The 23206-nt window shown below is 40.7% G+C and overlaps 1 protein-coding gene across 2 annotated transcripts in view; it reads left to right on the forward strand.

The window, feature by feature from the left end:
* MOSPD2 (motile sperm domain containing 2) overlaps positions 1-11190 on the forward strand; it is a 53537-nt gene extending 42347 nt beyond the window's left edge. The window contains exons 12-15 of one of the 2 annotated variants that reach the window (XM_006943574.3): positions 8-104; positions 471-600; positions 8229-8331; positions 10437-11190. In XM_006943574.3, the coding sequence (XP_006943636.1) occupies positions 8-104; positions 471-600; positions 8229-8331; positions 10437-10478 (372 nt within the window). In that variant the 3' untranslated portion in view covers positions 10479-11190. Of the gene's footprint in view, positions 1-7; positions 105-470; positions 601-8228; positions 8332-8900; positions 10248-10436 lie in introns of those variants that run through there. The other variant, XM_006943573.3, reaches the window with a different exon arrangement.
* Positions 11191-23206: the final 12016 nt, after the last annotated feature.

Below are 23206 nucleotides of genomic sequence, written 5' to 3' on the forward strand. Positions count from 1 at the left end.
TAAATAGGTGAGAACAACTGCTCCAGAAAAATACAGAGTCAAGCCAAGCAACAGCAGTTGTGACCCTGGAGCTTCAGTTGACATAGTTGTGTCTCCCCACGGGGGTGAGTTGTCACGTGATGGCCTCAGAGGGTGTGCTGGGGTACCTGGGGCTGGTTGGTGAGTCCGTAGAGCTGGACTAGAAGCCGGAAATCCGAGTGTCAACACGTCACGTCGCTGCATTCTTAGGCATCCATTTTCTCGTGTGTAAAATGAAATGGGTAAATGGGTCTCACTAGAATGGTTTTTTAATGCATAAAATTGTTTAAACTGACGCCTGTTGAAATTGAATTTTTAGAAAAACGTTTCCCTTTTTAGGGTGGTTCCATATGGTCCTTTTTCCATTGTTTTCTAGAATAATGCCTTAAACCAACATTTCCAACCTTTTGTAAAGGCTTGTTTATATAACAAGTTACTCTTTTGGAATGCAGGTTTAACAGTCTCTGCCCAAGACCGTTTTCTGATAATGGCTGCAGAAATGGAACAGTCATCTGGCACGGGCCCAGCAGAATTGACTCAGTTCTGGAAAGAGGTTCCCAGAAACAAAGTGATGGAACATAGGTATGCTTCTTACAGATTCTCAAATGTGATGGGAAGAATCAGAGAGCTATGCCTGCATGGACTAGGCAGGTGTCTCTTCCTTCTAGCATTTGGCAGACACTTAGGCTTCTAGTGTGGGCCCTGAGCTGTGTGGGGCTCTGGGGTGTGCCCAGGAATGAGATCTGGAGTTTCTCAAGGAGGTTGCAAGCAGGGACTTGCTTACAGGACTGTGCAAGAATCTGGATGTGTCCAAAATTACAAACCTAGATCTCTCTGTCCCGGCCGTTCCCTTTATAGGAGCACTCACTTTGTGTCCTAGAATGTGTGTGTTGCAGCGTTATTTGTACTAGGAAAAAATGGGAAAGAACAAACCTAAATGGTCACCAGTGAAGCAACGGTCAGACGCACTTGAATGTATGCAGGAGTACTCTGCAGCTATTCAAAAGAGTGTGGGAAGTCTCTTGTTCTGATACACAAAGGTACCTATGATGTATTAGGGGGAAAACCTGGGACTGCATGGGCATATACAAGTATGTATGTGCATGCAAAGATACACAGAGAGGGAGAAAACAGAGGAGTGTTGTGGTTTTCTTTTGGAGTGTGCCAGTTCTGCCTCCCGGGGACACTCGTCAGTGTCTGGAAACATTGTTCATTGTCACAAGTGGGCATTGGGGTACTGTGGCATCTAGCAGGTAGAGACCAGAGATGCTGCTGTACATCCCACAATGCAAAGGACAGCCCCCCAAAACAAAGACTGGTGGGTAAAGAATGGCCACTCTGATGGCACTTTTGTAGGCCCTGAAGGAAAAGAGTACGTAAGCCATATAGATAGAACTAGAAAAAGTGCTTTCCAGGAAAAGGGAACCACAAGTGAAAAAGGAGTGTGCTGGGCCTGTGTAAGGAACAGCGAGGAGGTTAAGGGCAGCTTGGTGGGAGATGAGGTCAAAGAGATAGTAGGAATGCAAATGATTGCCATAGCGAGGACTTCTGATGTTAAGAGGAGAAACTACAGTTGGTGCTCAGCAGATCCAGGAAGTGATCTGGCTTATTTTGTTTAAAGGATTATTCTCGGGGCTGTGTGGAAAACAGTGTAGACCAGACCCAAGTGAAAGACTGATACTGAGTTAACACTTAAAACAGGACTGGCTGGCAGCGGGCTCTTATTTAAGTGCTTTACTCTTATTTATTCACTTAGTCATTAAAATGACCCTAGGAGGTAAGTAGTTCTTTATCCCATTTGATAAATGAGAAGCTGGAAAACCTAGTAACGGTCATGGTTGAGTTAACTGTTCAAAAGCAATTGAAAGAACACACATGTGGCTGGACCACATAGGGAAGAGTGACAGGACTCAGGGTGGGAAGAAGGCTGGACAGAGGCGGATAGGAGAGCATCCACCTGACCTGATTTACCTTTGTGAACAAGCCTGCAAAAAGTGATCTTGTCAGAGGGGAGGAGGACAGGAGAGGGCCTAGGAAGCAAGCTTTATTTCAGCTGTCCCAGCAAGAGAGGGGTAAGACCCAGCCTAGAGAATTATTTCATGGCCAGAGGAGGACAATCCAGCAGGGACTCAGGAGGGAAAGCAGTAGGTGAGCTGTGTCATCAAATGTCCAAGGAAGAGCATTTGACGAAAGAGGAAGGGACCAGTGCTAGGAAGTGTTTCCATGCCAATCAGGAAGGATGAGGTGTTGGCAGTGAAGTCATCACTGCCCACCTGGGGGGGGCAGTTTCAGTTGGCAGGAGCCAGGTGCCAAAAAAATGGAGGTAGTACGACTGTTCTAGAGAGTAGTCTTGCTGGAGGAAGGAATAATGTAGTGTTGATGAAGCAGTTGTCTGGCATGGGTTTTTCAATGAGAGAGGCCACCTGGACAGGGTAAATCACCAGTAGTGAAATTTCTGACAAGGCTGAAGGGACAAGACTTACATCCAAGGTAAGGGTCAGCTTTCTTTGGGAAGGAGGAAGGAACCCAGATACAAGTTAAGGCTCGGGATGGGGTTGACTTGTTTTGGGATGGAGTAAATTCCCAAGTTGTGACACCCTCCACTTTGTGTTTTTAGCCAAGTTTATTTTTGTCAAAGGCATGGCTCTGAAAAATGGAAAGGTTATGTAACACTGGTATAAAAGATGGAGATTAATTTGAAGTTCTTTGCAAACAGTCCCTCAAAAGCAGGGTTTTTTCTTTTAATTAATTGCTCATAGTTTGGTTTTCTATAAGTCAAGAGAGGATCACTTACCTCCCAGAAAGAGGGAGACTTGGTGGTTTGGTACTGAAGGCCCGAGTAAAGCACTGACTCCCACCTAGAAAGGGTGGTTTCCTTCAAATAAGTAGGAAGATCGGGTAGGTTGAACTGATTACCCTATAAAATAAACTTCCCGTAGGTTATTGAGCAGTATCTTTAATTGCTTGTGTTATTACACATGCACTAAGAAGTAGGAAGTGGGGCGCCTGGGTGGCTCTGTTGGTAAAACGCCCAACGCTTGATTTCAACTCCGGTCATGATCTCACCGGGGTTCGAGGGCTCTGCGCGGAACCTGCTGGGGATTCTCTTATAATTTTCCCTCTCCCCACCTTCAATACCATCTCCAGTGAAAGAAGAAAGACTGGGGGGAGTGGGTGTGGGAGCAGAGGAGCCAGTAATGAGAGGTTATCAGGAAAAGCACAGTAAACAAGGGTAAGGTTATTATGCAGATTTAGATGAATTCCTCTCTTCTTGAAGCCCCTGAGCCTGCCAAGGTAAGGGACCTTCCTTACCTGGTAAGGCCATCCAGAAGCCTGTAAGCAAGGTTACAGGTCTATTTTTTGCAAGGGGCTTTAATGGGCAGTCTTAGGCCCTTAAAACTGTCTGCTCATACCTGATTTTTATGCATACCATTTTCAAATAAGACATTCAAGTCAGAGCCTTAGTAATATAACCATGCTTCCAATTGTGTCCTCTTCCAAGGAGAAGAGATTCTTACTGAATTGATGTAAAAAAAAAAAAAAAAAACCCGTATTTCCATGAAAGAATACTTTGAGTTTCTGAATGCTGGAGGGACCACAGAGGGAGAAAACTTGTTTCAATTCTGCTTACAAAGGTATAGTTCTGTCAATCATAGCTTATGAGAAAAGAGTAGAATATTTCCTTAAACCTTGGAAAACAAAACATTAAAGAACCAGCAGTGTTTCAAAAAAGTCCTAAACAGTAGAATTATCAGTTCATTCACTCCCATGTTATTAATTCTTGGTCTGCTTGAAACCAGCTTTTTTATTCTGGAAATTCTTACCAGTTCAGTTTTATGATCTTAAAGTCATCAGAAACCTGTTTTCTGGAGTACCTTGCCATGAATCTCTGAAGATGAAGCACATTTGCGAAAGGATCCGAGTAAAACAATAGCTTCTATAAATGACAGACTTAAAAATGGCCATGGTTGCAGACCTGATGAAAGTTAATTATAAGGCTTTTGACAAGGAAATTTGGTTATTTCTGTGGCATACAACATTGTAAGATAATAACTAGAATTACAAACAATAACGTTATACTAGAACATAGCCGACTTCTAGGAATTTTATACAATTTCTGGAACACTTATGTTAATAACGTATCCATACAAATACAACCTAAAGAAGGTTTAGGATTACTTATTTGACAGTGCTTCCCATGTAACTTAACATAAGCCTAATTTGTTCTCTCTTCTAAAAAGAGCTATAAAACTAATCTTTCCATACATTCCAGAGGCCGTCTGAAAAATTCCAGAGATAGTTCAAGGTCAAAAAGACTTCAGTTAGAATTTGAGTTGGGGTTTGTCAAAAATGTCAGAAAGTTTTAGACACTTGATTGAATAGAATCCTAGATCATCATGAAATAATACTTAATTATCCATTTAACCATAGTAACAATAAAATGTCAAAGGCAAATGCAGAAAGTGACATTGTTGTGAGTAAAACTTAGCTCTTTTGATCTTTAGAAGACTATTTTCCTAAGCAATCAAATACCTGATGATAAAGATAACATGAAGCACAGGAAATTATTTTTGATCAAACACAATTTTTGCTTTCTAGGCACATTACTTAAAAGCTAAAGAAAAACCTTTCACCGTCTCTTATCAGTAGCTGACTGATAGTCCAAGAAAATGTTGTCCTTTTAGCAGATGTTAACTTTTACTTTTACATGAGTACACTACTGATATGAAAGCTTATTTTTATAACCCTCGTAACAAATTCCATCTTGGCCAGCTTGACTACACAAAGAGAAGTTTTCTTTGCTTTCTTCCCTATTCAGAAATAACCAGCTTTAATTCAGCATAAAATTACTTTTATTCCCCTTAAGAAAAATACGTGTCCATACCTTTCCTCAGCTAAAAACACATCCTACTTTACTTGCACGTGGAGTTAATCGTCTCCATTATTTCTAGTAAATTACATATATGAATCAGAATTCTTAGAAACAATAATTTTTAGTGAAAATTAAGTAGTAAACAATTGTGGTCATTTAACACCAGCATTCTGTAGATTGGCAAATTCAGGGATACATAATTTCTAGAAGCATATGCTTCCTCATGGTACAGTTTTTCAGTGTGGCACGAGATATGTTTACTAACAGACTAAATATTTTTAGTTCGTCTGTAATAAGAAGCCAAAAGTAGATAAGCCTGTGCTCAGTAATGTTTCAATATTTTATCTTATTTGGAAATAATTTCCTATTTTACTTAGCAAAACTCGTTACCAAACAGAGTTGAAAAGCTGTTTTTAAGTAGACAAATTCACCTAAAAACTCTTACCCAACTTACCTAAAAACGTGAACCTATTTGAATAGTAAACTCAAGTAGAAAAAAGTTGCATATCTGCATTATATCTAATATTGATAACTTTGAAGACATGCCTATTTTAATTAAACCAACACACTTGACCAGCTTTTATTTTACCTAAGATTACTCCACATCCCAGGAACTTGAAAGACACTTGGGTTAGTTTCTATATTTCTAAGAGTTTTCGGAATACTTAATTTGATAAGTGCTTATTTTCCTTTAAGCCAGTCAGATAGAGCTTTTACAAATTAATTTTGGCAATACCGTCCAGAAGTAGAAAAATATTACGCATCCATAACATATATAGACACACGGAAACATATAGACTCAGAGACTTTTGAGGTATCTAGCTCTAAATTTTAGCCATGAATCAGGTACAATAACACAAAACTCACTAGTTTGTAAAAGAACATTTAGGTCCAAATTGCGTTTCTGGCAGTTGGAATAAGTTTACCCTAAAGTTATATTTCGAAGAGCTAGCTATCACGTCCTAGAGGATAGAAAATGTTTACCTGAAAGGCACAAAGTATCAAGGTTTGTTATTTCTTTTTTTAAGCAGTTTTGGGGTACATTTGCCTATCATCAGAGGTCTTCAGTAATTACTGTTTCTATTTTCCTTCTTTGTCTTGAGCCCAGGACATTTCTGTTTCCAATGTCCTGATCTTTCACAATACTGACATGTATTTGCAGATGAGCTGGGGGTGGGGGGGTGTTGGGGGAGAGGGTGCGGGCAGGGTAGGTTTTAGGATGGGGAAGCTTAGACAAACTTTGAACTGCTTCCAGTGTTGCCCTAGTGGTTTTGTAAAGATTTGCAAATCAAAGATGGTTGCTTTTAATTCCTCAGATAATTGTGTTCCAGCCTGAATGGGATCAGGGGACTGACCCACCCATCCAGCTACATTTTCTTCAGTCTGCTCTATATCAGGAAGATGATTTCCAACTAAGATGGAAAGAAAGTGATTTCTATGTTCTGGAGCTTTAGGGTTTAATGCGGCATGCCTTTAAAAAGTTTATAGAAAGTATTCAACAAAGGCCTTTGAATGCTGTCCTGTTTCTAAGTGTTTACTTCATCCTTGAACCAATTTAATTCAGGGGGGAAAAACAACTTGTTCTATTGCTTCTATCAGCCCCCAGACATCAGCCTGCAGCTGATCCATTTCCTGAACGTTTGTAGGAGGGCCTGGGAGAAATTCTGGTCATGTTCCTGGTGAGGAGAGTTTTCCCCAGGAGACCATGTGGCTTATCTGATAACTACAGTATAATCATGGATAAGAAGAACAACCCTTAGCAGCCAGTCACAGTCCCTGTGAATGGGGACTGATCTTTTCACCTCTTCTCTAAATTTGGTAGGTGGTTATCTTCTGAAAGTAGAGATTGAAAACTTCATAATCTCTTCTTTCTAAGGAAGTTCCTCAGGCCAGCTGCCATACTGGGTCATGTTCTCCTTTCAATTTGGTCTTTCCAGAGCTACCAAGACCACCATTGTTTAGGATGAGAGCTCTCTAACAGTGTTTTCAGCATAGAAGCTTTAGAAATGTAAAAGATCCACCATCTGGCATTGACAAGTTGGATCTTATATTAATCTCAATAACGACTCAAACCAACAGGCCTCTTGATGGCTTAACCATGGACCCAAGAGGCTTCCCAAAAGAGGGTGCCAACACTGAAGCCCTCAGAGAGGGAGCGTAAGAAAGCAAATACTTTCTTCGCCACAAGTGGGGAGAACGGTGTCGTGAAAATGGCAGCTCCGGTTCCCCACAACAATGTGCGAGGCCTCCAGTCACAGACCCTGCGCTCTGTGACACCAGGGAAGTGCTCCTGGATTGGACTTTGACAGCACAAAGTCCCCTCACGGACTGGGGACCCAAATGACAACTGCCCTGCGAGCTGGCACGGCCGGACAGAGAGAATGCTGCCTGTCACCTTGTGTGTTGTGCATCCACCAGCCGGCAGAGACCAAAAAGAATATTCTTGCTGGTTACAAACCCAAGCTCTCAATACATAGAACGAGAGGAAAGGAAAACCCCATTTGACCGATTTTTCTTCTGCTAACCTAAATTTGGAAAGGTAGGGACAAGGTGAAATTTTTACCTCTCTCGACCTGGCACTAGTGTGAGATCTAGAAGAGCTGACTTTGGTAGGTAAGAAGTTTTACCCTTCACTGGCTTCTGCCAGTTTTCCAGGATCCCATCTGTAGGTGCCTAAGTGAGTACGGTGTCCCAGCAGGGCCCATCGTAGGTTGCCAAAACGTAGGAGAGGAAAAGTAATTTTCCCTCTACCTTGCTAGGTTCTTGGCTGAGACCTCCACCCCCTGGAATAAAAGACAGATTAATAGGAGAAAACAGAAGTTGAATAACACGTATACCTCCTGTATACACGGCACATACCCAGGGAAACAGTAAAACTCCCCCAGATGGCCCAAGACAAGATGTTGGGGCATCAGCGAGTCAGTTAGGGAAGACGGTCAGGAAAATCACAGTAAACGAGGGTAAGGTCCTTAAGCAGATTTAGATGGGTCCCTTCTAGAGATTTTGTCACCCCCTCTGGTACACAGAGGAAAACACCCTTACAAGTGTAGATGACCTTTATAAATGTCAGTGTCCCTGACAAAAGATTTTCAAAGCTTTTCTTATGTCTGCTGTTTCTCAAAAAATAGCGAGCCCAAGATAATCCTTCTGCCAGAGAGGTGTATCTTGGGGTGGCAAATTCTGCTCCCCTTCCAAGATGAATACACGCTGTGCTGCTACCTTATGTGTAACTGGGAGAAGAATGAGTGCTTTCATGTCTGTTATGTAGATTTCTGTGTTTAACTCTTTTCATTTTATAGTTTACTTTTACAATCCTGTTTCCTTTGCATTTCCACAGGTTAAGATGCCATATTGTTGAGAGCAGTAAACCAACCACCCTTACGTTAAAAGACAATGCTTTTAACATGTCAGATAAAACCAGTGAAGATCTTTATCTACAAGTAAGTGTTCTTTCTCCCTAAAACAAAGTTGTAAACGCTAACCAACGTTAGAAATCCACTTTTTCCCCGCTGACGTAGAGAGAACCTTTGGCATAGATGCGACAGAAATGCTCTTTTCTTTGTGAAGGGCAGCCAAATCGGAAATGGTGAGTGGTGAGTTACTTTTGGAGATGTGTTAAACTTTTTAAAAGCTCTGGCCATTCTAATTTGGACGAGGTGTGGCGCTTTGGAGAGTATCCAAGAATTTGATCTCATGGAAGAGGTACCATCTAAATTCGAAAAAGATTGGAGGGACTCTCTTTCTGACTCGCTGGCTTTGGTACCTGCAGAAAGTGACTGCATTGCTCCTTTTCAACTGCAAAATTAGATCTTTCCAAAACTAGAGTGAGCAGGCGCACGTCTGTTCACCAAACAGATGTGATCCCTCATTGCATTTCCTGCTCCCAGCTGTTCAGAGTAGACGGACCCCATCCTGTAAATGTTTGGATTTCTAATATTCCTAGTTGTTCACATGGTTAATGTACTGTTTTACTGATATGCATCTTTCATCCTTTTTTTCCCCTCTTTAGCTCAATCGTTTACTAGAAAGCAATAGGAAGCTTGAAGATCAAGTTCAGCGGTGTATCTGGTTCCAGCAGCTGCTGCTTTCCTTAACAATGCTCTTGCTTGCTTTTGTCATGTCTTTCTTCTATTTGTTGTACACTTAAAGAAGTGGAGTTCAGTGAGAAACATGGCTCTTTCGCTCATTAGTTGGAAAAAGACCCAGAACTTCATGTTACTAAAAGTTTTGCACATCTGTGCTTCCTGAAAGGAAACGTGCAACACTTAGAGGGGAACAAATACGTGTCTTGAAAATAAACTCTGTTAAAATGAGGAAACACTGGAGAAATTGAGTATAAGAGATCATAGTTATAGTTAATAAAGTCAAGGCATAGCCATTGTGTAAATTAATACTTTAGATATAATTTATTTTTTCCTTTTGATTTGAATACTTCTAAAGTTTGTTTTATATGTATACATTAGCTGGACTGAAAAGTAGAAGTAACAAGCTTTGTCACAGCCAAAAAATGTAATCTTTTTTTTATGACAAAATCATTATAGCTGAGCCAACTTATTAGCTTTTCTATACTATGTATATAGAACATGTATATTGAAAAAAAAAACCCGTACTTAATACAGATTAATTTCTGTGAACATGACTTTGTAATTTTGAGAATTCCTTCCAGATGCTAGTCAATATTCTTTGGGTATGTGAAACAATTTAATGCCAAACCACCTTTAGCCTTTGTTTCTTATCTGTCTTCCTTAACAGTCTGCCTTTTATTAATCTCGGACTTTTTTATGAACACTCACATTTAGACAGAATTTGGGAAACTAAGTTTGCTTGGGTTTTCTTGGTCCTCTCTTCCAGTCTTTTTTATGCAGTTTCCCATCGCTCACTGGGGCGGGACACTGACCCCCATGCTGCATTTCTTATAAGGGTCTAATCCTCCTTTTTCTAAATGACAGGAGTTAAAATTTCTTTGAAACCTTGGTTTTGAGATGCAGAGCAGAATTCATTCACATTTCAGTTTCGCGTGAAAATCGGCCACAAGAAGGAAACTTGACACAACACTGGAGTACCTATAAGCATGGGGGGAAAAAAATCAAAACTCAAGTGTCGGTTCTCCATTTAGGAATGAAAACTAGAATTCCTAGACCAGGGCTGTTGCACTTGCTGGATACTCTGCCTTCGTCACAGTAATCCTGAGGGTGGTCCCTAAATTCCTAAAATGATACAACTTGCAGGGGCAGAGGCGGATGAAATCAGTTTGTTTTCTCACTCACACAGCCATTTTCAGTTCTCGTCGGTTCACATGTAACTATCTGAAAGAAAACATAGTCTGCCTGTTAAATAAATGTTGAGTTTTGATTGAGCCACGTTTGGAGAACTTTTTATTCTGAAGTGTAGGGTTGGCGGCTTTCATCTTGAGAAGCTGAGGATTCCAAAGTCGAGTTGTAGAGAGTGGTGATTTCATAGAGTCCCTTCAAAATTGGCCTAGCAATAAAACCTTAAAAGGACACTGGTCTGATACTTGGTCTTAATTTGGGTTTTTCTGTTGCAGTTTGCCAACTCCAGCCGTGAAAGTGACTTCAGTACACCCTAAGTACTCCCCGTAGTATCTCCCTGTGTGTGTGCACAGCGGTTCCCTTTCCATGTTAGATCCCCGGCTATATATAACCTAATCTCAAAGCATTTGTGTATGTCCTTCGTTCCTCAGCAAATGAATGGGGAAATCATTGGTCAGAATTGGAAGTGTATTGTCCTAACAGTGTCCCTTTAATGTTTCCTACGAAAATGACGTGGACTCACTACAATGTTCTTCCCTGATGTCTGGCCAGTTGAATTTAATAACGTATCTTGTTAACGTTTGTGTGTCTACTAAATGTGACTATACAAGATTACTGAAAATTATAAGATCAAAGGCATCTAAACTTCTGTTCTTGTCTTAACTAATCATTTACATCAGATTTTATTCTGTCTTCATTTGATTTTATCACATTTTGTGTGACTATTACTTTGAGTACTCTGATAATAATTTTATTTTTTATCTTGTCATTACCTATTCATGACCAAATTACCAAGGATCAACATTAAGATCGAGATTTTCGCTTGAGAATGGAAATCAATAGATTTTTCCATGAAAACATTAATATTATTAGCTTGGTCTCAAAGTAGCCTAAAAATGCAACTGCGGTTAAACCTAGCCTCAAATTTCATAATACCATAACTGTTTTTATATCTTTCCACTAATTTTGACTGGATTTAATAGCACTTTATTGTACAATTGCAAAAAAAAATATATTCCTAGAATTGTTGCCAGTGTAATTTCTCTAATATTCTGGTGCTTTTCATATATTTTCAGTATTTTTATTACTATATTGGTATTTTCTTTGTATAATTGATCAAAAGAACATGTTTTCTATTTTAATATGTTTTAGAAAAATAATTACATTTATGAAATAAATATCATCAGGAAAAACCTCTGGTCTCTAATTGATAAAGCATCTTAAAATCAATGTTCAGGCTCGCTCTGACCTTTTAAAGATGACATTAATTTCTTTTGTACCTGCTTTGCATTTTTATAAGGACAGTGCTGTAAGCTTCCAAAGATACAATTGTGTTATCGGGTAAACCTGTCCTTCGTATGTCCTGTTTCTCCTCAACCCGGGCCAGAGCCTGGCTACTCTTCAGTGCAGCTCTCCGTTTCCCCCAGACTCGACACTGGACTCATTGACATGACTTGGGGCTCCATCATAGAGCCTTCACTAGAGCTGCCCCACGTGAGTCAGAATTGCCCTACATCCCCTCAATCCTAGTACACCTTCCTGCCTGGCAGGAACCAGCAGGAAGCAGGCTGTAGAGAGACCGTCCTACCTGGCTCATTCGTATATGGAAGGCAGTCCCTGTGACGAGGCACCCACGGGGTGAGGGTGTGCTGGGGGAGGGGCCCTGGGATTGTTGGTGTGGTCCCCTCACCACTGGATGATAACTCCCAAATGGCAGCTCCCACGCCATAAGGATGGAATGAATAGGACAGATCCATCTTCTAGATTGAAAAAGAAGTGGAAATGCAAAACGCTAAGGAGAAATTAAGAATAGAACTACAAAAACAAAATGGTGACCTACCAAGAAGCACCACATCTCCCGAGGACTGTGAGGCCATGCCCTCCTTACCTAAAAGATAGAATTCTCTAGGCAACAAGAGCTCCTGTGGGGAAAGTTCCAGCTAGGAAAAGACTGGTTACTTTACACCCATCTTCAGCCTCCTCCCCTAAGTTTTCACCAACCACTCATGGTTTCCTGACGTCAGAACAACATCAGCCCCCAGAAGCATAGGGCTCCCCTTCTCCCACTGCCCCAGAGAAACCATGCACATTGTCTCATTTATTGCATTTCAGGCAAAGGTGGTTAGGAGTGAGGGCTCTGTAGTAAGACTGTCTGGGTTCAGTTTCCCTCTCTGCCACGTGAGGATGTTACTTGGGGATGTTACTTGACCTCTTTCAGCCTGTTTTCCTGATCTCTGAGTCTGATCATCCAGGTACTCTGCCACGGGATGAGTATGAGTGGGAGGAAATAATATGGGTACAGCAGCCCTGGAGAGTCAGGCCTTGGCTTTGCTGATGTTGCCCCCACCACCTTCCATCCCAGCTTCCTAGAACTTTCCACATTTGGGACCATCTTACTGAATATCCCACCTCATTCGAAGCCAATCATCAGTTCTCTGAACTTTCCCCTGCTTTGAATTCCCACCCTTGCCTCCTTGGTACCCTACTCTTAATTCTAGTGCCCAGGTCAAGGGATAGACTTTAGAAGGCCAGTGATGTTTGGCTGTCTTGAATCCTATGGAGGAATATCCCTTCCAGTCTGATGAAGACTTGGTCAGATGCTTCTTTCCACCATTGTTTCCACACCCCTTCAAAGCACCACACACACATGCACACAAAGAATTAATCTTGCAGTATTACACCCATAAGTTTCCCTTAAATGTGTAATAATTCAACAAAAATACCACATAGGATCTTTCACATCTTTATAATTTTGTCATTAATTACAACTGCAAAATCCCTTCTGCTGTATAAACTAACCTAATTTATGCGAGTGCTATCCCATCTTATTCACTAGCTCTGGCCCCCTCTTGAGAGGGTTACACAGGATGTGTTTGGTAGAATCTGCAAGCTCATCCAATCTGGTCCCCCCATTTTGCAGATCAGAAGACAGGGTCAGGAAGCTAAACCAACCTTACCCAGTCTAATTGACTGGTTTGAATTCACAGATGTCCCACATGTGAAAGAAAATAGGTGACAAACACAATGACAATTGTGTTAGGCACCGAATGGCAGGCATTGGGACAGTATGTCTCTATCCCAGTTGGCTTTCTTTTTCAGTGCACATGTGTATTCAAACGCTTGTAAACCAACTTAAGGGAAAGTATGTAACCAGTATCTTCAACATTTGTTCAACCAGAAACACTCAAGATATATTCTTATGACACATTAATGCACAAGGGCAATGGTCGAGTAATTGTGTACTTTTGGAAACAAAGCTGTAGTGAAAAACAATTCACTTTTTAAACTCTCTTTTCAGAATAATCCATTCATTTCAGTTAGTTTAATTAAATAAGCTTCCTTGGACATAAATATGCTCTCTCAAGGTAGCTACATCGAAAAGGTTAAAACTGTAAGAAAGGGGGAAAATCCTTTTCTTACAGAAACTTACATCACAATTCCCAGCATTTGTATTGTCCAATTTGCTTTGGATCAAACTCCAGTACATTGAATTCTATCATTCCAGAAAGTCCTCTGCACATTTTCAGGTCATTCTACAGTGTGTGTGTGTGTGTGTGTGTGTGTGTGTGTGTGTGTAGAAAAATCTAATTTTTGGAAGTCATCTAAAACTGTCTTGCACAGACTTGCTATTGACTCAGAAATTCAGGCTTGAGTTCACTCTATGTATGTCTTCTTTGCAAGAAACCTCCAAAGTCCTAATAGCATACCTGTCCCCTTTTGCTGGATCTGGGACAATCAAAGAAATGAATCATTTATTGTTTCCACTCTAATACATCCTCTATCTTTTCTATACCAAGCCCTCACTCTAATACCAGCCTACAGATTCATTCGGTACAATTACCATTTGCCATTAAATTTGCCCAGAATTGCCCACTAATAAGGCAAATGTGCTTGAGCAACTTTGAGCCAAACACCAAATCACTGTTCTCTGTCGTAAACTAAATGTCAAAAATGTGTTTTGGGTACTTTGCCAATATCCTAACTCTATGACTCAAGCTATTTCCTTCTAAGGGACTGGAGAGGGATGCGGTTATTATTAGGAGCAATAACAATAGTATTAAAAATAGTCTAACAAAATTTAACTGTTTTTTAATGTGGCTGAAGTAAAAGTTGCTAAAAGGGAAGGTAAAAGGAAACTGATATAAAAAGCAAAACTTCCTTTCAAATTCAGTATTCACTACTCTGGGACACTTGAACCCCTTAAGATCTTTGTCATTAAAGGTGGAGGTTTGGGGCGCCTGGGTGGCTCAGTCGGTTAAGCGTCCGACTTCAGCTCGGGTCACGATCTCGCAATTTGTGAGTTCGAGCCCCGCGTCGGGCTCTGTGCTGACAGCTCAGAGCCTGGAGCCTGTTTCGGATTCTGTGTCTCCCTCTCTCTTTGCCCCTCCCCTGCTCATACTCTCTCTCTGTCTCAAAAATAAATAAAAACATTACAAAAAATATTTAAAGGTGGAGGTTCATCTTATAGAGGAGTTCTATCCAAAGTCAGTGCTTAGAGTAAAATTGACTATACTCAGAATTTCCCCTGAAAATTGATTAGAAAGTTGCCACGATAGAGATGGACATAGTAACTCCTACCCTGGTGAGTCCAGACCTTCATTTTAATACCAGATAATGTATTTAGGACAGTAAATATATGTATCGTGTCTTCAAAACTAGAATCACCATCAACAAGATTCTCTTAAGAGGCACAAGAGAAATGAGAAAAAATGAGAAAAAAAAAGCATTCTCATCTCCCATTCTACATACATTAAGTCAAATAGACCCTCTCGATTCTAAAACTTGACGCAATATACATGAGGTGGTTCACATAGTTGAGGCCAAAATCCAAACTCAAATCTGTTCAGGAAGGCTCCTCACCACATCTCCGCTTCCATCTTGTTCCTGTTATCTCACTCCATTTGAATGTCTATTCCCATCACTCCAGAAAAACAGTACTTGGCTCAAACTCCAACAATGACCTCCTGTCTCTTCATCCAATGGACCTGCTTCAGTTTGACTCTGAAGTGAATTCTTACAGCAGCATTTGGCTACACCAACTGTCAGGTTTTTCTTCTCCCACTGACACTCTTTAATGTCCTTTACTGACTTACCTTCCTCCACAAAGTCTATAAGATGTTACTATTAGAACGGGGCTCCCTTGGGGCACCTGGGTGGCTCAGTCGGTTAAGCCTCTGACTCTTGCTTTCGGCTCAGGTCATGAGCTCATGGTTTGTGAGTTCGAGCCTCACACTGGGCTTTACACTGACAGTGCAGAGCCTGCTTGGAATTCTATCTCTCTCCCTCTCCCTCTGCCCCTCCCCTGCTTGATCTCTCTCTCTCTCTCTCTCTCTCTCTCTCTCTCTCTCAAGAAATAAAAAAAATTTTTTTTAAATAAAGAACTGGGCTCCCTTTTCTTTCTCCCCATAAGAGGTCTCCTCAATACCCAGAGCTGTAATTAGTATTGGTAAGCCGTTAACCCTTGGACATTCTAGCTAGGCCTCCTGTTCGAAGTCTAGAACAGGATATGTATCTACCATTAACTTGGCAGTTCCAAATGTCCATCACAAAATGTCAAAAACAACTCATGATCTTCCCCCAAGACCTGCTCCTCAGTCTGGATCTCAATGAATGGCACTACCCTCCATTCAGTTATACCAGCTAAAAACCTGACCTTCACTCTTGAACCCACAGGGGCCATCCACTCTCCACTTCTCTCCCTCTCCACTGCAACATCCATCCTATCATATAACTCTCCAGATGAAAATCCTTAAGTGGTTTCTATGGCTCTTAGCCCACAATTACATTTCCTAACTTGGCTTACCAAATCCTGGAAGATCTGGCTCTTGGCCTGCCTTCTCAGCCTCACTTTCCCCACTCTTTTTCCCTCTTTATGGTCTGATCCTGTATGAACCAGACTAATGCCATTTTGGACAAATCCACCATGACGACCACCCTGACCTGAAGCCTTCTAGAGCACAACCCCAGTTCCACATTCTTTCCTTTACTTAACCACATCCTTAAGTACACCCTTGGGATAATGTCCTCGCTCTGTCTTGGAGCTATGACTCTGACACATACATATTCTCAAACATTCTCCTCCTGTGTGGTCTCCTAGCACCTACTTCCCAGCCTCTAGGGCTACAAAAGGAGGTCTTATGGGAGGTGATGTTATGGGATCTACTAGTCTTGCTGCCACCCAAGACATGCTTCTATCTGTAAATCCTCTTAGTAAACCATTTCTGTCAAGCTGGACTTATCAGCCTTTTTCTTCAGTGTTATGGCTCTCTCAGCCTTTGGAGGTGTTTGGTATATACCTCCCTTTCATGGAACGGGTCCCATCTCTGCCTGGAATTCTCTATCCCAACCTCCCCCTCCTTCCCCTGCTTACCTCCTCACTGTGACTCTCACTCAGTTCATCGTTTGCTGAGAAAAAGTATCTCTTTGCCCAGTCTTGTCACTTTTATTCAATATAGCATTGGAAGTCCTAGCCAGAAAAAGAAAGAAAGAAAAGCAAAAAAAAAAAAAAAAAAAAAAAAGAAAGAAAAAAAAGTAAAAGGTATCCAAATTGGAAACGAAGAAGTACAACCGTTGCTATTTGTAGACATGACATTATGTCTATATATCATATGACATGATATTATATATAGAAAACCCGAGAGACTTCACCAGAAAACTGTTAGAACTAATCAACAAATTCAGTAAAGTTGCAGGATGCAAAATCAACATACAAAATCTGTTGCATTTTTATACACTAATAGTGAACTATCAGAAAGAGAAATGAGAACAATTACATTTACAAGTGCATCAAAAAAATACCTAGGAATAAACATAACCAAGGAAGAGAAAAACCTGCACACTGATAAGACATTAATGAAAAAATTGAAGACACAAATAAGTGGAAAGTATGCTGTGCTCATCATTTGGAAGAATTAATTTTGCTGAGATGCTGCTACTAACCAAAGCAATCTACAGAATCAGTGTAATCCCTATCAAAATTCCAATGGAATTTTTCATAGAACAAACAATCCTAAAATTTGTATGGAACAACAAAACAACCCTAATAGCCAAACCAGTCTTGAGAAAGAAGAACAGAGATGGACGCACAATGCTTCCTGATTTCAAACTATATTAACAAAGCTAATCAAGTCAGTATGGTATTGGTATAAAAACAGACACATAGATCAATTAAATGGAACAGATAGCCCAGAAATAAATACACACATATATCAATTAATTTACAACAAAACAGCCAAGATTTAAAAAATGGGAAAGAACAGTCTCTTCAATTAATGGTGCTGGGAATGCTAGACAGCCACATGCAGAAGAACGAAACTAAATAACTCTCTTAGGACATATACACAAATTAACTAAAAATGGATTAATGACTTGAATATAAGACTTGAAACCATAAAGCTCCTACAAGAAAACATAGGCAATAAGCTCCTTGACATTGGTCTTGGCAATGATTTTTCTTTTGGATTTGACACCAAAGGTAAAAATAAACACATGGGACTACCTCAAACTAAAAAGCTTCTGCACAGCAAAGGAGCCCATCAACAAAAGAAAAGGCAACCTACAGAAAGGAAGAAACATTTGCAAATCACTTATCTGATAAGGGACTAGTATCTGAAATATGTGAAGAACTCATACAACTCAAGAGCAAAGAAAAAAATCCATGAGATTAAAAAATGGACAGAAGATCTGCATAGACATTTTTTCAAAGAAGATATACAGATATCCAACAGGTATGTAAAAAGATGTTCAACAGCACTGATCATCAGGTAAATGCAAATCAAAACCACAAGGAGATATCACCTCACACCTGTCAGAATGGCGATTATCAAAAAGACAAGAAGACATAAGAAGTGTTGGTGAGGATGTGGAAATAAGGCAACCCTTGTCCACTGCTGGTAGAAATGTAAATTAGTGCAGTCACTATGGAAGACGGTATGGAGGCTCCTCAAAAAAATTAAAAATAGAATTACCATCTGGTCCAGCAATTCCACCTCTGTGTATTTATCTGAAGAAAACAAAAACACTAATTTGGGAAGACACACGCACCCCTTTGTTCACTGCAGCATTATTTGCAATAGGCAAGACATGGAAACAACCTAAATGTCCATCAACAGATGAATGGATCAAGAAGATATGGTGTGTATAGAATGGAGTATTATTCAGCTGTAACAAAAAGAAAGAAATCTTGCCATTTATGACAACATGGAGGGACCTTAAGACCATTACGCTAAACGAAATAAATCAGAGAAAGACAAATACCGTATGATCTCACTTATGTGTGGAATCTAAAAACAGAAGAATCAAAAACAACAAAAGAAAAAGTAATCTCATAGATACAGAGCACAAATTGGTGGTTGCCAGGGTTGGAGGGTAAGGGGGTAGGCAGAATGAATAAAGGGGTTTAGAAGGTACAAATTTCCAGTTATAAAATAAATGTCATGAGGAAATAACATACAGCATAGCGACTACAGTTAATAACACTGTACTGCATATTGGAAAGTTGCTAAGAGAGGAAATTTAAAAGTTCTTATCATAAGAAAAAAATCGTAACTGTGTGATAATAAACATTTACTAGACTTACTGTAGTGATCGTTTTGCCATATACACAAATATCAAATCACTATGTTGTACACCTAAAACTTACATAACGTTTTATGTCAGTTGCACCTCCATAAAAAGGAAAAGGGATCTCTCATTCCAAGGATGTGATCAGGTTCCATTAGAAATTCCCAGGACACCACCACATTTTCTTCATGGCACTTATTACAGCTTATATTTAGATACTCGTGTGATGCTTATTAATCCATTTCTCCCCATTACACTATAAACTTCACAAGGGAAGCTATGGTAGTCACCATTGATTCTCCAGCACGTAACTGCCACATGGGTGCAGCCTACCTGGTGAAGGAATGAATTACTTCCTGGGATTTAAAAAATAGACTATTCTGAAGTTCTAGGGTAGCCTTTCCCTCCCTCGTTTCTAGATACCCCCCACCCCCGGCCCCCCGCCATGTACATCAACGAATTAACACTGACCAAACACAGCTTTAGGGTAAAGCATATAACCCGATACTATAGGGAAAATGTGAAGCAAAACAGACAGTGACCATTTTCAAAGAACCTAGAATAGCTGGTCTACAGCTCTGGCGGAAATTCTAAGTCAGTAGGCCATTTTCTCTTCAAGCCTCGCAAAGACATTCCTTCTGTCATCAGTCATGGACAGAAGAGCCGGATAGTGTTTGGGCTCACCCAAGTGTTGAATAAGCACGGAGCTTGCCTCAGCTTTTCTTACCCTATTCACATCACAGCTCCATCAATACTGCGCCACAACAGTTCTAAAGTACTGTCTCCTATGTCTGCAAGCCTGCATTTCCCCAAGGAGACACCCTAGAACACTAATTCCATCATTTACTCTGGGCCAAACGGTTTCCATTGTCATATAGTTTTGAGAAACACAGTGTTAAGCAAAATTAAAGTGTTCCCCCATAGAATCTCTCAGAATCATTAGTGTACTAATGCGCATGACCAATCTCTGAGAATATTATGTTTTTCCCAAATGTTTAAAACCATGGAATCCTCTTTTCAAGCGATATAATTTGGGACTAAGTGTCCTGAAAACACACTTGGAAACCCGGTGTTGAGAGTTTGAACACACACTGAAGGGATCCTGTATGCCTGTAAGCCCAGCCTGCAGTAAAAATTTAAGCTGGAACCAAAGGTGAGGTTTCAAAGTTAAAATGTCAGGGCACCTGGGGAGCTCAGTCAGTTAAGCGTCTGACTCTTGATTTCAGCCCAGGTCATGATCTCACGGTTCATGAGATTGAGCCTTGTGGCAGGCTCCATCTCAAGGGTCATGATCCAGCCCACTTGGGTTTCTCTCTCTCCCTTTCTCTCTGCCCCTCCCCTGCGCACGCACACACACACACACACACACACACACACACACACACACTCTCTCTCTCTCTCTCAAAATAATTTTTAAAAAGTTAAAAAGCCATGACACTTGCAAATAAAGGAGGGGATATTTACTGATGCAGTTCAGTATAGCTCTTCATACCCTCACTTTCTAACTTCCATTTGTAAAATTAATTTAATTCAATATGGCAGAGTGTATAAGTAAAAGCTAGCTTCAATCTCAGAGACCTTTCTTTGGGGTTGCATTTCCACACTCTTTTTTAGTTCTTTCAGCTAAGTTTTTATTTTACTCATGGCCAGATTGCATAGGTCAGGCTCTCCCTTCCCTCTTATCCCTGTCTGGACCAATATTTGTTATCTTTCTGTAGACCAGTTACATATGTGAAACGTGTTTGCAACTCAGAGGGCAGCTCATGAGAGCCTGCCAACTCTCTGTTCATCTGGATTTTAGCCAACCCACACACAGCTTTGGGCCTAGCTCATGACCCATAGGCAGTCATCACCTCCAGGAAACACATCGGCCTTTGTGGGCTTTCCTTCACTAAGAGTAAATCCAAGAAGATCTCAAGGGCATTAGGAGAATCCTAATTTAGGGGGCTCCATTATAGACATTGCATGTAAGTATGTTTAAAATTAATGGCATTTTCTAAGTCTTGGCAGACTTGGACATAACTGCATATAATCCTTTTCGTCTCCGCCTGCTTCTCTCTCTGTGTTAATGGCATTGCCTTTTTGAGTGTTCTTTTCCATCTTAATGTTTCTTGGAAGACAGAAATTCCGCTGAGGATCTCACTTCGTGCCAGTAGTATTTTCTTCTTCACTTACATCTTTGAATTTCAATGGTGCTGGTAATGGTCTTTGGCTACTTGTACCTATTAACCCTTCCATTTCATGGCTTAAAATCAATATATATTTTTGTTAAAGATTCCCAAGGGAGAGTGAGAGGTGACTCTGTGAGCTACCTCCATATAAATGCATTTTGTTTACCCCCAGCACATCTTGCTATACCTACTGAATCTAATATTTGGACTCGATTATAGGTGAAATTTCCACATTCCTGTTCTTGCCCACAGGCTTCATTATTCAGCAGTGTGTTTTCCTGCCCTCCAGTAAACAGCATGCATCATAGTATTAGACTATTTACTAGGCAGTCTCTAAACAAACATGGCTTGAATCAAATGTACTGAAAGCTCAAAGTTTTATGGTTTCAGAAAGGTACAAGGGACAGAAATCTGCTTTGTTGCCCCATAGCACTAAGCTTAGAAAAGCCAAATGATTATGATGGAGATACAGAGGCACCAAAAAAAAAAAAATCACTTCTGAAGTAGAGCCTGGTAACCTTAGAGAGAAATCAATAAGGAGTCCTTGGACCTGTTCAAAGAGTATGTTCAAAGGAATCAGGAATCTGATGAAAAAGGAGCCAAAATCTGGTTAGGAAAGGCTGGGGCAGGGCCAAAGATTCTGCATTTCAAACAACCTAGGCCATGCTGCTGCTGCAATGCCCAGACCACACTTTGGCCAACCAGGCTTTCTAGAAGTGTTAGAAAAGACCATCTCAAGTCCCACCCCAGACCTGCCTCATCAGAAGTTGCATGTGGACAAGATCCCAGGTCTCCAGGTGGTTCACATGCACATTCAAGTTTGAAAAGCACTCCTATCTTTTATTCCGAAGTCCTTTTTCCTAAGGGCCCTCCCATTTTGTTTGACTACTCATCAACCCCTTGGCTCCAACAGTTGTGACCAGAAGCTATATGCTTTGTTTATTTTGTTAGCTAAATATTTTGTGGGCATTTATGTTATGTACGGATATCCTTTAAAGTGAATTAAACATTTATTGAGTGTTCTCTAGATGCTCAGGGAATCACAGCTTTCAGGTGGGGTAGCCCCGGCCCAGATTCAACATATGAGGCATCACTTACAGAAATGGAGATATTTTTGTCATGAAACTTCATTTTCTACTTTGATAACTTAAAAGATGACATGGGGGTGCCTGGGTGGCTCAGTCGGTTGAGCGTCCGACTTTGGCTTAGGTCATCATCTCGCGATTTGTGGGTTCGAGCCCCATGTCAGGCTCTGTGCTGACAGCTCAGAGCCTGGAGCCTGCTTCGGATTCTGTGTCTCCCTCTCTCTCTCTCTCAAAAATAAATAAAACATAAAAAAAAATTTTTTTAAAAAGATAACACGGACATTTCCCAGCTGGTCGTGTCCCGGAAATCCATAAACTCCAGGTGATTTACCATGAGTAATCCTACATGAAACTGGTATATCCTGACAAAAACATTCCACAGGTAAGGACTCCCCATTAGCAAGTACCATCAAGGATTCCAACTAGCCAATCTCTAAGATTTGTTCAGGTCATTTCTCCTTCGTGTGTCCCCAGGGTGGGCAAAGCTGGATTGCAGATCAGCTGCTGAGTCTTTTCTTCCCACTTGCATAGACGTGTCATGCTGGGAGCTGGCTGATGAAGTGTTCTATTAGCATGTGGGCTTCTCAGAGTTGAAATGACAGAGGAGACAAATTTCTAAATGGCCTATGTGGAAAATAACTGACCCTATTCTAACAAAACTCATCCTAGAAATGTGGCATCTGAAGCAGGGGAGGCACTCAATAAATATTTGTTACATAAATGAAAAAGCAAATATGCCTCAGGGCAAACAGCTTCAAGCACTAACCATAATACATCCCTGCATGGGGCTTGAGGACAGTAGTGGTTAACCCACTTCCATACTGGCGGGAGCATACCCCTGTGGAGGGTTCATCTTGCACAGTCAAAAATGCAGGGTGTGCCCTAACCTGTATTTGGCAGAGTTCAGTTGTTAGAACTGCTGATGTGATCGCTAGTAATAAATGGCTCTATGTTTATTCTCATTTCAAAAATCACTTTGATATTTAGCTTTGCAAAACTAATTCAGATGTTTAATGCTCCACTGAGAATTAATGGATTCACTTAATGTTCAAAACCCATTAGCACAAGAGAGCTTATTCTGGGGACCAATTATTCAACATCCTGAGGCTCTCCAGAGCACATATAAGACACTTCAACAGGTGCTGTTTGCAACTTTCTATCACAGTAGGATGGTCCTTGGAAGCAGAAACTACTACCCAGACTCTCTCCTGGTAATCATTCCTATTA

This window comes from Felis catus, chromosome X, assembly GCF_018350175.1.
Source record: "Felis catus isolate Fca126 chromosome X, F.catus_Fca126_mat1.0, whole genome shotgun sequence".
NCBI classification, from domain to species: Eukaryota; Metazoa; Chordata; class Mammalia; order Carnivora; family Felidae; genus Felis; species Felis catus.